The sequence below is a fragment of the Drosophila subpulchrella genome, chromosome 2L (genome assembly GCF_014743375.2).
Source record: "Drosophila subpulchrella strain 33 F10 #4 breed RU33 chromosome 2L, RU_Dsub_v1.1 Primary Assembly, whole genome shotgun sequence".
Taxonomy (NCBI): domain Eukaryota; kingdom Metazoa; phylum Arthropoda; class Insecta; order Diptera; family Drosophilidae; genus Drosophila; species Drosophila subpulchrella.
In genome coordinates, this window is record NC_050610.1 from 16,388,862 (window position 1) to 16,406,492 (window position 17,631).

The following is a 17,631-nucleotide window of genomic DNA, read 5'->3' on the forward strand; positions in this document are numbered from 1 at the left end:
AATAAAGTTTCCACTTGAAGATTTATTAAGATTTAATAAAGGCTCTCCAACTCCCCCAGCCATCCATCATAATCAGAGTTAAGTTGCTATTAAGTCCAGAGTTTCCACTGCAGCCAGGTGAGCTGATTGACCCAAGGCTATGGGTCTACCACAAAGTGCAGCCAATGTGCCAATAATGGCAATGAAATGTGCCACCCGAGGGGGATTGGGAATCCCACTGCAAGTCTGGCCGCCTTGCCAAGGCTCAGTCATTTGGCTTCGTGGCACGCAGCAACACAGAAGGACGGACGATATTGCCTGATGATGGCCATAATGGCAATGATGGTTTTATTTATAAACACACGACTTATTGGTCTGTCTACGCCGCAGACGAAGAAAAACAAGAAAGTAGTTTCGAGGTGAAAACTATCTTGGGAATGGAAACTACAGAAAACGCGCAGGAAAAAGATGTTACTTTAGGGATATTAAAATACATTTAAATTTAAATGGGATATGGAATATATGCTAACTTTTTGAAAATATTTTATTTATTTAACTTTAAGAAAAAACTAGAAATATTTTGGTAATGTGTTTAATTTAAGGTAACATTTTTGGAGCATTGCTTAAAAATTTAAAAAGCATGAGTTCATTATTTCACCAGGCCTAAAATATATATTAATAAGTTTCATAGTGTTAAAAAATTATAGTCGCACAGTGTTATTTATACTATGTCAATTACAATTATTAATCGGTTATGCCGGTTTTAAATTTAAAGGACCTTTATTTTGTTTTCGGTTTGGGGACAGAATTCGCATCTGTAATTTGTTGCACCTGCACGTATCGGCCATCAGCACATTATTTTTGCTGTTAACTTGCCATAAAATATGGCCATAAATCGCCGTTGACAACTTATTGAAAAACGTAGATAAAGCAGCATCCAACTGCCACAACACCCACCAAAAAAAAAAAAATTGTAGCTCCTCTGTTGTTTGTTCATTTGGCATTAACATAATGTCGGTGCACGTGCTCCGCTCCCAGTATTAAATGTTAAATGTTGCCTAACAATAGGGCGGTGGGTTTTCGAGGGTTTTATGGAGGTTTTTACCCGGAAAACTGTTCACCACTCGGTGGTGGCAAGCGTGAAATTGAAATTTATGCTCTAATTACAAATGAATGCCCCGAACAGTAGGCTTTCATTATTGTGTAAGCGGCTTGCGAGGCTAATGCGCGACTTAAGTCAAGTCAAGTGTTTGTCTTTTTTTTGTGGTTTTGTGTTTCTCAGGAGCAGCTTAGTGGCTTGAATTTTCAGGCTTGGCTAATGAGAGTTGAGCTTTTATCAATTTTTAAGCACTTTCTTGGAGGAGACACCAAACTGGTGGCGAAAAAGGATTTTGTGGTAGAATGATTTGCCTAATTTTGGCAATTAGCTGTTAATGAATATTTAAGGGAATATGAGGAAATCGATTAAGGTTTCTTCCTAGCAGAAACTCTATTTAAACTAAATTTTTATGACAAGAAAGTTATGATTAAATATATATATATTTGTAACTATATAGCTGGAGCTAAACTCCGGCAAATAAATATTATTAAATATTTAAGATAATATGAGAAAATCTAATAAGGTTTCTTCTTAGCAGAAATTCTTTTAAACGCAATTCAAATAACAAAGAGGGATTTAATTATGGAAATTTAAATTTGTAACTTTTTAAGTCGAGTTTAAAATAATTATTTTATTACATTTTTATTTTAAATTGTATAATTACAAATATTTCTTATATTCATAATAAATATTTATATTCATAATTATCTAATTGCATAATGGTCAGCGAGGTCCTTTTAATGATTCCAAGCAAGTGGAATGTTCAATTAAATGTGGGGCTTTAGATCTGTCTCAACTTTAGACTCTAAAGCCTGAGTAAAATGATTGAAGAAGGCGTTCTTTTGAAGAGAATGTTGGCGTTGCTCAAGTACTCGACCTGTCAATGTCCAAATTCGCCGTTTCAATTCCAAATTCGATGTGAGGCACCAAATCACTTTGTCGGTTCAGCTTAATGCCGCTACCTTTCTTCCTTCCTACTTTTTGTCCCCGACTCGCCTTTGACCTTTTTCCTTTTTAGGGCTGGACAAAAAACTTGAAATTGAACTGGCTAGTGGGGAAGTACCCTGACCATTCCCCTGTAGAATAAGAAGAAGAATAAAGGACAAGTGGGCGTGGCAGTGTAATTACACACGCAATCAAATGGACAAAATCCCTGTGACAGTTTGTGAAAAGTTGTTTTTATTTCTTACCCGGCTGACTGGCAGCCGAGGACATCCTCGGGAACAGTATTGTGTGATCCTTCCATCCCTCCATCCTGCAACCTCGACAGCCAAAGACCACTGTTATTTTGTAGTTCGTTGGGACTTTGCATACGGCTTTGGGGCGGGGGTTCCCCGGCACCGGCATAATTGAAAGCCCATTAACATCGTTTGCACGTTGAAGCGTGAAACAAGCGACAGTTTGTGTTAATTAATTAAATAACTTCGCTCCGGTGAAAGGGACTCGCCGAGTGTTGAAAAAGCGATAAGGCAAATTATGGCCTGACTTGTCAGGGGAAAACATTTGGTGATAACGCTTGAGTTGCGCCAAATCGCTGGCCATAATACAATTAATTACTTTTTAAATACTTGACCATTTATTGCCTAACGTTTTCAATATATTTTTTATTAAATCTTTAATTTTGGGAATGTTAAAATTAGATTTATTTCCATTGAATGCTTGAACACCCCTGTATTCATCTTCTTTAAAAACTTATTCAAGCATTTTAATCCGTTTGTTTTTTGTTGTTTAGTCTACCGTCAACTGACGGGACAGTCCCAAATATATGCACAAGTATTTGCAAACAAAATTAAGTGTCGGCAACAATTTGCATGAGCAAAACAATAAAACGGCAGCAAATCAAAACTTTATCATTGCCCAAAGGATTTCAAGAGCAGACAAAACTTTCTGGCGAGTTGAAAAATCTGCTGGTCAGCCTTTAGACGGTGTTTAAAAGACTATTGAATGCAAACTGAAAAAATTAAAAATCCTAAAGCCCTCTTATTCATATAACCTATTTTAAAGTTCTGCAAATTTTGTATACATTTTTTTTAACATATATAAATAAAGCTTGTATTTGTTCATAAGCATCCAAAGTACCAAATCCTATAGATCAATAAAATGTGATTTTCTATAAATGTGGTTCTTAAATAAAATCCCATTTAATTTGGCTTATTTCCGAAGCCTGTCCTGACCTTTGCCCCTTAAATGTCAAGGGGCGGAAAAGTTTGAAGCTGAAAATCGTTTACTATCTGGCACTCAGACGCTTTTCATAATTGACTTTTGTAGTGGCGGACAGACTTGTGAAATGCAATTAAAATTGTTGTTCAGTTCGCACCGCCAACTTTCTCTTGGCCAGGCTAATTAGCATGAACTCTTTCAATTCATTTCACATCCGGACAATCATAAATATTTTAGCACTGGGGCGACACAATTGAAGACGACGACAAGGAACAGCTGTCGCCAGCGGATGATTTCCGGTTCCGTTTGCCTGTTCAAACTTTAATTCGAGTTTGTGAATTATGTATAAATGAGAATCCTTGCATTTTACCAGGCTAAAGAGTCCGTTTTCCGGAAATGGAACAGCTCCCGAAGGTCCCCGAAAAAAAAATAAATGGGGTGATGTCGACGGGAACGTGCTTAAGCAAAAAAAAAAAAAAAAAAACAGCCACATGCTGCACGCAACATACACAATTTTAGCATTTCGCAGACACAAATGTATTTTTTATGTTGTTTTCTTTTGTTTGGTTTTTTGCCACTTATGAGTCCCAAAAGAGCCACGAGGTGTCTGCCATTTTTCGCTGCCCTATGATTTGCTGTTTGGCCCTTTAATGATGCTAATGTGCAGCTTAGCAGCCATTTTATTGTTGCCCACATTTTGGACTAATCAATTTATGTTCCGAGTTGTCAAAAGGCCACGATCCTGCTGGAATTTAAGTTTGTCTCTGGGCCACGAAAAGGACTTGACGACCCACCAAGGAGGTCACATGCTGAAGCCATAAAAAATACAATGTTCATTGTTTTGTGCTCCGACTTTATATATTAGCATACCGTTGGGTAAATCGTAAAATATTTTTGAAAGCTAGCTTTGATATATTTAATAAACTGGTTGGCTTAGGCCATAAAATTATTATAGATTCTTTTAGATTTATTATGCTTGATACTAAGCAGGTCATTGGAATGAAAGTTTTTCTACAAACTAAAAGCAGAAGAAATTTTACTTAACAATACAAATTTTTTGGTAATGTAAATTATTGTAACTAAAATATAAAATTGCTTTCTAATCTTTTCTTAAATTTTTTAATATTTTATTCAAATTCAGAAACATTATTAAATTATTGTGGCATAACCGTTTATACCGATTTTCTATGAATTTGTGATTGCATTTGATTATTAAAAAAATATAAATTTTTTTTTTTGAAGTACCTAAACTGCCTTTAAAAATTAAACAACAGACCAATATTACTGAATATTCCGAAAAAGAAAACGAAATATAAATCATAAAGGAGTATAAAATAAGGTAAGTCAATTTAGTTTTTATGGCCGGCACAAAGCTTTAACTTGTTTGAACAGTCCAACTTTTAACTACACTATTCCGGTCATTAATTAAAATGCAATCACAAAGGCAGCAATTGTCTAACTAACTTGGTCGGAAAAACACATTTTAAACAATGGAAATGTGAAGTGAAAACGGAAGGATAACTTGCGGGTATGGGTTATGCCATGGTTAATAAAATGACTCGGAGGACAGGAAACAACTGCAATTACAATATAAAAACTTAATGCCTTGCTAAATATAGAAACGGGAACAACTAGCTAAAGCCAAACTAAGCCGGATTCCTGACACTTTAGCCCCCTTTGGTGGTCCAATTCGTCGGGTTATTAAATAGAGAAAGGGAGCCTGCGGCGAAGGCGGTAATGTAGCTATATAGCAAAGTAGCAAAAAGCAAAACCCAAACCAAAAAAACCCCAAGGATACTTTGGGGCGACCATTATGGCAAATCCCTTTAGTTTGCCGGTCTCGTAGCCCGTTTCTATTTGCACATCGTTTTGTAATGTAATGCGAGTTGTTGCGACAAATTGCTGGGGATTTGGAGCCACTCGAATGTCTGCCCCCAGCGGAGGCAACCCCTCATTGAACCATTTTTCAGAGGGTCGGGAAATGGGAACATGGAACTTTAGAGCCTGGGATGATGGGCGATTGGTAGCGTCAGTCGGTCGGTTGAATTGTAAACCGTAATGTGGCATGCAGTCGGACTTAAGAGGTGAATGGCTTGGGCTTATGCCGCTTGCAACATCTATTTCTCTCCATCTTTCCCCTCATTTAAGCAAATTTCACACTAAGCTCTCGGTAGTAGGGCACTTTCGGTCTTGGGTTCACCACCGCCTCCCATTGGAAACGGAAAGGCGAGACTGTTGTTCTTCAGTAGCCAGCTCTGTAAGACCTTGTTTGCGACGCCTGCCATTTGCAGTTGCCTTACCACTCCAACACGGTTTCAATTGCAGTTTGGGAGGCTTGAACGAGAACAGAAGCTATCTAGTTCTTCTCTTGCCTGAGTGTATTTAAGGCTTTTGGTTTTATTTGGATTATTTGGAACCTATTTTACAGAAATAAAAATACAAGCTCGAAACTGGAGTACCTTTGATTATAGAGTTGCAAAACAATCGATTACCCTATCAATGTAATCGATAGTATGAAATTTTGCTATTATTATATAAGTAGATAGATAATTTAAAAAATATAATTAATTATAAGCTTAAATAATATATTTAATTATAAATATATATGGTTTTATTTGCTAAATTTGACACAAGAAATACTTTGTATTTTTATCTTTTTGAGGAATATTCTGAGTATAAAAATTATCGATATTATCGATACTTGCAATTAAAAATTTTATTTATACATATATAAAGATAATATTGTATGGAATTAACTAGTAAAACCAATGATTTTGAATAATAAAACGTCTCTTAAAGTGAGGTGAAACTCGAATATTTTAAATGTGTGTCCTTTTTTTGTTAAAGCTGTTCCTTGCTTTGAGTGTATCAATGTATTATGTTGCTCAAATGCCTTATATACCACTTTGAAATATAAACAGGCTAAATTAATGACATACTCTCATCTTGAACAATTTATTTGAGGACGGCGAAGGACCCTCAGATTAGACACATTAAACGCTCCTTACAGTTGGCATCTGCAATCACAAGCATTTATTTTCAAGCCGTGTACAAAATCAGACCAGTTTCGCCCACCTGAGGCAAAAGTTACTGACACCGCGAAGGCATTCATTAAATTAACTCTGGAGGGTTTTGATCGATGGGGCACTTTCTGCGTTCTCCTCAACCAATATATGTAATTAATAATCCGGTCTGGAGAGCTACAGTCAAAGTAAACGGCGGGTAGCATTCGAAGGCATTTCATTAACAAATTGCAAGGAGCACTCAACGTGAGTTAAGTGTATCGAAGGAAATGGAATTGTGTTTTTACCAGCAATCCATAAATTGTATAAGCATTTGCATTTGCATTTGAATTTGAAGAAGTGCACGCCAGGTCGCAGGGAAATTACGTAAAGAGGTTGCCTGGCAGGGTTTCATTGACATTTACATAAGCTCATATTCATATCCATATCCAAACAAGGGATCAACTTTACGCTTTGCTGAATAAGTAGTTGAAAGTTTTGTCACAGACAAAAGTATCTAAACTTAGCATCGCTGAATGGCTAGTGTCATTGGCATCCTGCAGTACGGTTCACTAATCGGGCCATTACTTTCCATATTTGTTCGCTTTCATTGGGGGTCAAGTGGAAAAGAGGTACCCACTCTTTTGACAGGTGGGATAACAGCAGGACGGACAATAGTTTCAGTTCGGTACCCATTTTCCATTTCCCCTTTCCAACTTGCCATTGACAAACCAAAGTCCATTGCTATCACAAGTGGATCAGAATGAGGGCGGGTTGGCCATGTGTTTTTTATACCCAAGCTATGACAAGTGTCTAGACAAGAGTGAAAATGCATTTGTGTTTGGCCAACCGGCACTTTCGGTTCAACGGAAATCATTCAAATGATTGGCAACTTTAGTTTGGAATTCTCCTTTGAGTAGCTTAACTACACCGAATGCATTTGGTTTGGTAACTGATTACGACGTTCAACAAATAAAAGGAGTCATGTTGAATTTATCTTACCACACGAAACTGATTTACTTTCATTTGAATACAACTATTTGGCTTTAATAGTAATTGTATTTTATTGAAATTAATTTTGGCCTAGCAGTAAAGTCATAAATAATTAATGAGAGTTTATAAATACAGAATATCACGGGCAATTAATTTGTTATGGTTGACAAATACCTAATTCCAGGGAAAAATTACCATACAAAATGTTTTTGCTAAACTGTTATTAAAGAATAATTGAAAAATGTTTTACAAACATTTAAGTAAATCTGGAAAAAAAGATTTCTTTTAACTAGCATTTTCAACCACTTCTTTCGTATTTATTTTCTTTAAAGTTCTATTTTTGGTTTTGCAAGGTACAGTGATTAGTAGTGATTAGAAAATATTTTCTGCTTAGTAGCAAATCACTATCGATTGATTCCCATTTGTTCGCACTCCCCACAATTTGTCTTCCAGTATTCGCTTTCAAATCGCTGGCGAACTTCAATTCGTTTATTTCTTCTTTGATTTTTTTTCAGACACAAATCGATAGCTTAATTAAGCGTGAGAATTTCTCTGGCTTTATTAATAGGTTGCCTTGGGGTTCGGTACGTCCGCATGGAACTACTCGCACTCGGGGCGGGATTATCACTGCCATCATCCGGTGGCCGCAGGTCAATTAGTCAAAATGTTGCTACAGCACCTGCTCCTGTCCTATATCCTTGGTCCTTCTATCCTCTTTCGTTGGCCATCACATCACCTGGTCAATATTTGCTCATTTAAACGTGCCTTAAAGTCGTTAGATGCCAAACATCCACTTCAGGCTCTGTCATTTTATTCCGTCCCCCCTTTTTTCGGATAAATGTGTAAGGTTAAAGCTAAAAATATGCTTTAAAAGTGCCGAAAGGAGGGACGGCTGAACCCTTTCATTAGAATTTCCCTTCAATTTCGCTTGTCGGAAAGTGTGCAACAAGTATTTTGTGCTGTCAAGCCTATAAATTAGTGTCAACTATGATTAAATTTCCTGAAGGCTTGTGGTTATCTCGGCACTGGAATGGGGCAGGGGGGCGTGGCAAGGTCATTAAGTGGCAAGCACTCGGCTTCCAGTGAGCTGGCTTATCACTAACAAATTGCACATACGCCATGGTTGACTTGAACTGATGACAGGACATCGGATGCAGCTAAAATTACACATGCAGTTAGTTAAAACTGCTGACACGTTTGCCTGACCTGACCTGCCACCCACTTGCCTCTGTCCGATCTGCCACGCCCCCCCGCCCCCACACCGCCTCCCACCTGCCACGCCTCTATTTGCCTCTGAAAAGCAGCAGCTGTTGGTGATGCGAATGAATTACCGTTATGAACTAAGCCGTGCGAGTGGGCGCCTTTGGGAGAATGTGTGAACGCGTGTTATTTGCTAAAAAGTGTTGCCCATCATTTGAGGCTAAAAATGGCTAAGTTGGGAAAAAAGAGGAAAATTATAAGCAAAATAATAAGCACTTTCATTCACAAACTTAAAAAAAATGAGGTCCTAGAAGGGATATTAAGGATTCAACTAAATATAAGGTATGTAAAAGTATGCAATGAACAAAGGATAGTCGTCTTTCTTAAAATATTTTGTTGCATACTTTTAGACAGCTTTTAAAATATTTTTTTACTTTTAATAAGAAACAAAATAATAAGCACTCCCATTAAAAAAACTTCAAAAAAAGTATACTTAGAAGGGATACTAATTGTGCAACTAAGTACAAGGTGAGTAAAAGTGTGCAATGAACAAAGGATAGTCATCTTTCTTAAAGAAATCATTGTGTTTATTGCTTAAAATATTTTGTTGCATACTTTTAGACAGTCTTTGGTTTTTACTTGTACTACTTCTACTTATACTACAAAGTGATCTAAATTATGCGGTATATGTTCATCATAAATATTTATTTCTTAGCTAAGGTGAACTCTAGACAGAAAAGTGGAACTTGCGCTCCTAGTTTGAACAAATTAATCAGCTTTTAAACATATAAAAACTGTAAAATTATGAAAGGTAAAAAAAGGTAAAATTAGATCCTTTGAATCAGAAACATATTAAATTTATTGTGGGTTAAAGAGTTTCGAGTTTTTAGAATTTATGGCTGAGGCAATTTTCTAGTTTCCTTTTATTCCAACTTTAAAATAGAGCAAAATGGCTAAAAGCGCAGCACTTGAGCGTAGTGTGTACCTTGTCGCATGTTTGCTGACACGCTCTGCACTCGTCATAATAATAAAATGTCCCAGGTCGACCTTCCCATCTCCTCCTCCCGCTTTTTCCAAGCGCAACACGTGAACAATGGCAATTGTCTTGGCCTGGCATTCTGGCACAGGTAATACAGGTACTGAAGATAGATGGATGAACAGCGCTAGCTGAAAGATTATACACGCGCTTGTCAAGCTTCCCGTGTGGCACAATGAACGGTGATGAAAGTTGGCCATATTTATGTAAACTCGTTTTCGGATTTCATTTCAAGTTTCTAACAAGAAGGTGCACGAAATTGTATAGAAGATAATACGAAATTCGTACAAAAAGGATACACAGAGAAAATCCGTACAAGATTTTCAGAGATGTTCGATTCATTGAAGTTAGGTTCTCTTAATATAACGAAAAAGGATTCCATTTACCATTTGTTAATTTTTTGTGCTAGTCGAAAAGTTCTCTAAAAATTTATAAAAATGTGCTTAAAGGTATGCTAAGATATGATTTCCAACGCCCTTTCTTAACATCTAAATCTTTGAGATATGATATTAAGAAAGTCTGTGACCTTTAAAATACAAATGTGACAGTACTTTTGAAAAGTGCGGAAAGCAACTTCTTCTCGGAGTGCGTTTGGTTTCCCTAATGACTGTGCCACTCGCCTTTGTCTATCAGGAAGTATCTTTTTTTTTTGGGAACGCCTTAGCTTTGTTTGGTCCACTTTCGCCAAGTTTTTGATTTCCCACCGAGCAGAACAATCCGCTTGTCAGCTTCCTGAGCTTCGCGAGTCTCCGGCAAGTGCTAATATGCCCATTAAAAGCCACCCACTTCGAAATGAGCAGTAAGCAGACAATTGCTGTGAGTGAGTGCACACAATGAGCACGCGGAAACTGTTGCGGGAAAATGGAAAAGCGGAAAAGCGAAAGCGGGGGTTTGACCCAAAAAAACATTCGGCTTTTGTCGCACCCTGAGTGCATTGCCAAGGAGATGAAAACGTGAACAAGCGGAGGATAAATTGACATGACACTCTGTGTATTTAAGGTTTTGGGTTCAACATATATAGCAACATACCATCGATCAATGTATGTAATGCTGTTTTAATTAGTGCGGTTAAGGCTAATGTCATTTAAATTTAAATCGCCTTCGAGCGATGGCTTCTTAAATGACATTTCCATGCTTATTATGTTACAAATGGACGGCTTATTGAATTCCCATTAACCCGACTGCACTCAAACTACTAATAATTGAAATATCCGTGCCTTTGGGACAATGCAAACTGCATGCTCGAAGGGATCAATTCTCAGAAAATTATGCATGTCGGATACAGACAGCCAATTATCGAGAAAGCTGCCTGAAATCCATATGCCACTCACTTTGGCAAACAATTTTTGCACTGAAATTTGACCCAAAGGCTTTGGCCGACGGTTATGCAACGATTTGTTGGGTTTAAAGGCTTTTATAGCTGCCGAAAAAAAAGAAATGGGGGCAGCACTAATGGGTGGCGGCACAAGGCCAAAGGAACCGTGCTATGAAAGATGCGATTCAGCTGGCAGCTTAAAGTGGCACAGCTGTTGCATTCTGAATATTGAAGAGCTGGGTGTGAAAACTCTTTACTTTCGACTTTGACAAACTCACTGGCAGAATGCCAATGAGCTTTAATTTTCATATATCCTTATTAAGGCTCAAGCTGTTTTTAAAAAACTATGTATAGAAATAGGATTTAACTAGATTTACATTTCCAATTAAAAATAATCAAGTGCATCGTCTATCAGATACAAGCTACTTTGTAAAATAATAATAAGCAAATCGACTTTTGGTAAGTATAATCCATTCTTTTATACTGCAAAAAAACTTCAAAGAAGAGTCTCATGTCCGGCTTAAAAAATTAGGTGTTCTTATAATAGGTTCCAATAAAAAATTAAATTTGTGACATACTTTTTCGAGAGGTGTCGTTCAATATGGAAAGAAACATATCCTATCGCGTCGCTCCTTAGGCCAATTAGAGTTCACATGAGTTTAAACGATAAGAAAATCACAGACTATCTGTACACTAGTACAAACAGTACACTAGTTTTCAATTTGTATATAATTTTTAACTTCTTGTAAATCTGAAATATGTAGTGCAGAGATGAGCTGTTTATGCACATTACCTATTTTTCAATGCTTGTACTATTTATTATTATTATTAAATTTAGATTAAAATTTTTAATTATTTATTAAATTTATATAAGAGTACAGTTTTAAAGCGTTATTGCTTTGATCACTAGTGCAACTAAGTGTTCAAGAAGAACACTAATTGTCATAAATTTAAGATTTTACGAGCTCTGTTCATGTCAATATGTAAATCTATCTAGAGCCGTAAATAATGATCTGTAACTTAAAACCTACAAGGGTGCAGTGCCGAACAATTGAAATCTTAAGTACAAGCCACTTGAGCCTGACCACAAATATATTTATCACACTGTAGAAAGGGTCGCTATGCGGGAGACCGTTGATAAGGCTCCCGCTCAGGCAAACAAATGTGTTTCTGCGTAGACCATAGATAAGTATATCATAAGAATTTCATGTTAATTATGTAAGCGAAGACTTAGAAAAATAAAATCAGTTTTTACTCACAACTCAAACGTGAAGGTTGTTTTCCTTATTACAGGAATCCCTTTCACTCAGAAACAGCTTATCAGTTTAACTCAATATAAATTGTAGCCGAATTAATTTTCATCTTGCGAATAAATACGCAGAAATCCAATTCTAGTGGCAAGAGTTCACGATGAGTCCTGACACAAAGGATGGTGCCACAATACGCGTTATGACCAAAGAGGACTATGCGAAAGTTAAAGCATTCATGAAGGACGACTTTTACTTGTGGGAGCCTCTTTGCCAATTCAGCGGAGAATCCGTTCAACAGCAAAATGAGGAGAAGAACGATGAATTTCACCTGTCGATGATTGCTCAGGGCACCTGTTTGGTGGCAATCGATGAGAACAACGGTGGACGTCTGGTGGGATTTGTCCTGGCTGGAGCCCAGTTTCCCGAGGATATAGAACAGCACCGCGTTGAGGCCGAGGCCATGGAGCAGCACACTTGGGGTCGCACTTACAGATTGCTTTCTAAAATTGAACGGGAGGCCAACATATTTGAGCGCTTTGGAATCTCGAAAGCGCTCTATTCCCACATTACCAGTGTCGCTAAATCGATGAGGGGCAAGGGATTGGGTTCCCGACTCGCCGCCACTTTGATGGAGGTGGGCCGATCTAAGGGATTCCCAGCGATGGTGGCCTTTTGCACGAGCTTCTTTGCCGCCCGACAGAAGGAAGCCCTGGGGATGCAATGCATCCACTCCCTCACCTATGCCGACTACAAGGACGCTCAAGGACGACCGATCTTCACACCCATTGCGCCGCATACTATGGCCCGAGCTATGGCCATTAGACTTTGAGATGGTCAATGGAGTGAAAATGTTTTGTAATAACATTCTACAAAAAACGAAAATATAAAAAAAAACAATATGGAACGATCTAGTTTAGTGCCAAATCAATTGACCTTACAAATGACGCGAGCGACAACTAGCGGTGGGGGGAAATCACAGACCATGCAAGGCCTATTAAACTAAGTTTCCCATAACTATTCAAATAATTGTGCGGTTGGTGAGATCTTTAGGATAGGAATTGAATAATATACAGGAAAATGGACAGTGATCCTGATTATGAATAAATATACTTTACAAGGTCGGAAACGCGTTCAGCTAACTGTTCTATTCTTCTTAACGTAAATTGTAACCATTTAGTCTACGAATAACAGGCGTACATATTCATTGTTTTTAATTCTCTTAAGTGGCTTTAAATATACAACTATTTTGTAATTTTATTTGTCTTGAAGCCTATATAATATCATGTATGCCTCATTAATTCAATACAAAAGTGGGAAGGAAGCATACAATTTAACATATTTAACACTATCAGGTTACAAATTACTTAGAATACCTGCTGGTAATATCTATTTACATATCCTTTCTAAGAATTGCTTACCAATAATTTGCAAATGTCAATTGATAGTTAGGACCTGGACTTTGCTCTTTATTGAACTTTGCTTTGAATTTGACATATGTACTTAACAAGAGCCTCTAATTAAGCCGAAGCACTTGTTATCCCATAATCGCCTTTGTCCTTATTTACTAAATAACGTATAAATGCCTCTGATTGCGTTAACCTTTTGAGGTAATTACAGGTGGGCCCTTTTGATTTACGCAGAAATGCGATAACTATCTCTAAGCAGTAGGGGCACTTGAGTTCATAAAGAATGCATGCCGTGGAGGGAAAAGTAAGGGGTCGTCAATCAATTGCACAAACTATCCAGTGCCAATCGAGAATGAATTGATAAATAGGCAATGAGGCCAGTCGAAGGCTTGCAAAAGACTTATCGATTTTGAGTTGAGTTGCGAGGGTTGCGGGAGAATGGTATATATAAAATGGAATGGCATATACAAATGTGGCTTAAAGAGCTGGCCGTTCAGTGGCCAATTCCGTATCCTTCTCGGTCATCCGCAACTGTCTCATTTGCGGTTTTGGCTAACACATTTACAAAGCAATACGAAGGCTGCGGCTATATGGGCCAGAATGCCATAGACCAATTTCTGTTGGGGCCGCTGTTGCCACCATTTCCGTGGCCGAAGTGAATGTCTCGATTGAGACGCGGCTGTATTTAATTAGTTGCATGCAATATTCTTGGCTGACTAGACCTCAAAAGCAACCCAGAAAGCAATTACATCCGTGAAATAATTGATAATAAATCAACTGTTTCCCAGTAATTATTATGGTTACAAAACAAAAAAAATGAAAACTATCATGCGATCGCATCTGCCACATTTATACTTTGCAAATGAAATCGATGGGAAATTCCCCACTGCCAATTGCACATTCTGTGGGGACCTGTTACACTGTATTTATATTTGCCACAAAACATAAATTCCAAATGACATTTAATGTACGGTAAAATATTATAATACAGCTGCAAATGGTGCAGTGTGTGCAAAATGTGTTTTTCTCAATTTTCAGTTTTAATGGCCACGCTCCCTAGCGGCATATTGATGTTGGCCAACTCCCCCAGCCTCCTACGATGTCCTGTCAATTTTTTGATGACCACTTTACGCCATTTTATGTGACACGAAAAGCCATTCATGAATAGTCATGTCATACACTTGTTTATGGCTAAGTGTGCAGTGGGCTTTATTTATTCCGCTTCGGCTTTTAAGCTTCTCTAAAGTGGCTGTTAAGCTGTAAAACATTCACAGAGGCTGGAATTTCGGTGTTGAACTCGAACTGGTTCCAGTTACGGATCAGTACTTGTTGTGGGTTGTAAGTCGAGGATTTAGCAAAAAAAAAAACCCCTTTGAAAAACATTTTTTTACCTTCCCAGCTTGATAATGTTGTTTTGGGGATTAGGTTGACATTGAATGCTTTTCCCATTTGTATAGTTTTCTATGTAAAAATGTAAGCTATACCCCCTTTTTAAAGATTCAAAAATAATGCTAGGGTGGGCTATATTTATAAATAGAATATAAAAAGGTCTTCAAAGTTTATTTATTTTAGACTTTAATAATAATGTAAATGTTTTGACTTGGTTATACCGCAGTATAAGACGCCTAATGTGTTGGCAAATGCAAATGTAAATGGAGTCTACAGCCGACGGCTTTGTGTAATGCCAAAGTATGTTTGCTGTATTGAAATGAACAGTCTTTCAACGCCAGGAGTCCATCAACAAGTGCAGAGCAAGGAGAACCCAATTGCGATTGAAATTGCTTATGGCAAAGGAGGAGGAATGTGGCTGCCTTCGAATTAAGAGTAAATAAATGTATCTTGTCCTTGTTCATTGTTTGCTTTCAATCATGCAGCAAACGAAGGGATATGAGATCCTTACCCACAACAGTATAAAACGTATATACATATGCGTAAACAAGGAAGTGCTCCTGGTGGGCATCTTAAAGCCAGCATGGATATAAATAATGGCGTAAATATTACGCATACGCCGCGTGTCCATAAAATTATCGGGTGGATTGATATGATGGTTTCGAGTCCAGCCCATCTGAATAATTACTCGATAGCCGGTCTGAGCGTTGCTTAATTCTTTGTTAAATTTGGTGGTCTCTTCTGGAGTCTCGTTAAGTGCCCGCGAAATGATTTTCCTTTATGCCGGGGTGCTATTTGATTTATATAACGTTTTCATTTTGTGGGGCATTTTGTCTGAATGAACACGAAGCCGGCTCAGTTAGGCAGTTGGTCTCGTCTGTCCCGCCCTGATTTATGTTTTTCTTCTAGCCCCATTTTCCATTTTCAGCTCTGCTTCAAAAAAATTTAAATAAAAACTGTGCCAAGTGTTACACGAAGCCATGATTTCGTTGTGTTTTTTTTTTTGGGGGGACACGTCAGACCCATTCAAATTATAAAAAAGAAAAAAAAACAGCATTTTGTGTGACTAAATAGCTGAAAATCGCGTTTGCATGTTTAAGACTTTTATTGAATTACAGACGCATTTTGGGTGAAAATTATAATTGAAAAATAATTGATTGAATAAATAATGGAAGCAGTCCAATCGATACTGACATAGAATTTTAGGAAAATGTCTACGATTGACTTGGTTTTCCGATTGAAAATGTATTTTTTTAGCCTTGAATTTTTATAATTCTTTAAATAAATTGATTTTAAATGTTTAATATATAAAAAAATTGTTTTTTGGTTAACAAGAATTTTGAAAGTTCTCTAGCCAAGATGATGGAACAAATACTAAATATTTTGAAATCTCTTACCACCTCCAACCCTGTTCCTTTTATTAGCAATTTCGATTTACTGTTTTTGGGCTTACCCCTTTAATACTTCAATACACTTTCATTTGGGTCTTAATAAGCTACTCAATCAAACAGAAATTTTAAGCAAATATTTGCTGTCCGTCATTGTAGATTTAGCCAAAGGCCAAATGCCTCTAGAGATAAAAGATATTGCGTTTTCACTCAATCGCTAATCGTAAGTAGACGTAGCCGCAAATGAAAATATGCAAAAGTTTGGAAATTAATGAGAAAATAATTGAAACATTTTCCTCCTGCACTGATGGGGAGAAAATCATGGGAACTTTGCTAATTCGCTTAGAGCCAATATTTTGATATAATTGAAATTTAATTGGGTTGGCGCGGGCCAAGTTTGCACTCGTTGGATAAGAACATACGTCACTAGTGCGATAAGAGACTAGCTATCTACCAATATAACCCAAATATGTATGTACATGCCGTCAGTAAATTTTAATATAAGGAGCGATCCCATCCAAACATAAATTTCGCCCCCGTTAAACACGTAATAATCGCTACTTTATCGGGCCATTCACTGCAGTTCCAACCACAGCCAGATAACTCATTTTGGATTAGATAGGACGCTATCTACTGGGTTCTGTTTATATAGGAGTCCCGAGTGGAGACTTAATTTTGTTGACTTTTTGGGGCCGCAGCACGTGATTTCATCATCTAATTGAATAAATCACTGATATGATCTTATCGAATTTTATAGTAATGTCTGACCGCCATTCTAGGTTCTATTTTCAAAATAGAAAGTGCCATTATTCAATATCTATTTTTTTAAATTTAATGTATTACAATTTGAGTAAAGCGCAAGCGAAGTAATCACTTTTTTATGTCTGTGGATAAATCAATTAAATGGACATTCGTTTTCTCTTATTCAATTGCAGACCGTACCAGTTTTTTTTAAATTGTCAACTTTTTCTTTTTGTCAGTTCCGTCAAACAGAGAAAAATTCTAATCGAACCCATGTGCCCGTCTTTTTATTTATTTTGCACATGGCTAGCTTGACAATTAAACGGAATAATAGAATTTACACGTGTTCGTTTTAATTGAAGAATTTATTGCTTTTGATTAAGTTATATGCAATCTATTGAAAAAATACAACATAACAATGTGCTAAATTTGATTGGTATTTATTCAATATATTTTTAATACTCTTCCGCCACGTGATAGATGGGAAAAGTTCGGTGAATATGCAGCAACCTCAGTTCAATAGCACTCGAAGCAATGCATGTGGAGATGGATTTCCTTTTTTTTTTGCTTTCAATGATATGGGTACGGCCACTGGACACTCTGGGATTCATATTGGAAAATACCGATGCGCCTGATTGATTTATGGGTATGTGCGCTTGGTTGGGCCAACAAC

At 37.2% G+C, this 17,631-nt stretch overlaps 2 protein-coding genes across 2 annotated transcripts in view; one reads left to right on the forward strand and one right to left on the reverse strand.

Moving 5' to 3' along the window:
* Positions 1 to 17,631, reverse strand: part of LOC119548423 (short neuropeptide F) — a 33,298-nt gene that overhangs the window by 9,226 nt on the left and 6,441 nt on the right. The gene's annotated exons all lie outside the window — the stretch shown is intronic.
* LOC119548424 lies at positions 12,195 to 12,863 on the forward strand. Its single transcript, XM_037855663.1, has one exon. The coding sequence runs from the start codon at positions 12,195 to 12,197 to the stop codon at positions 12,861 to 12,863; it is 669 nt and encodes a 222-aa protein (XP_037711591.1).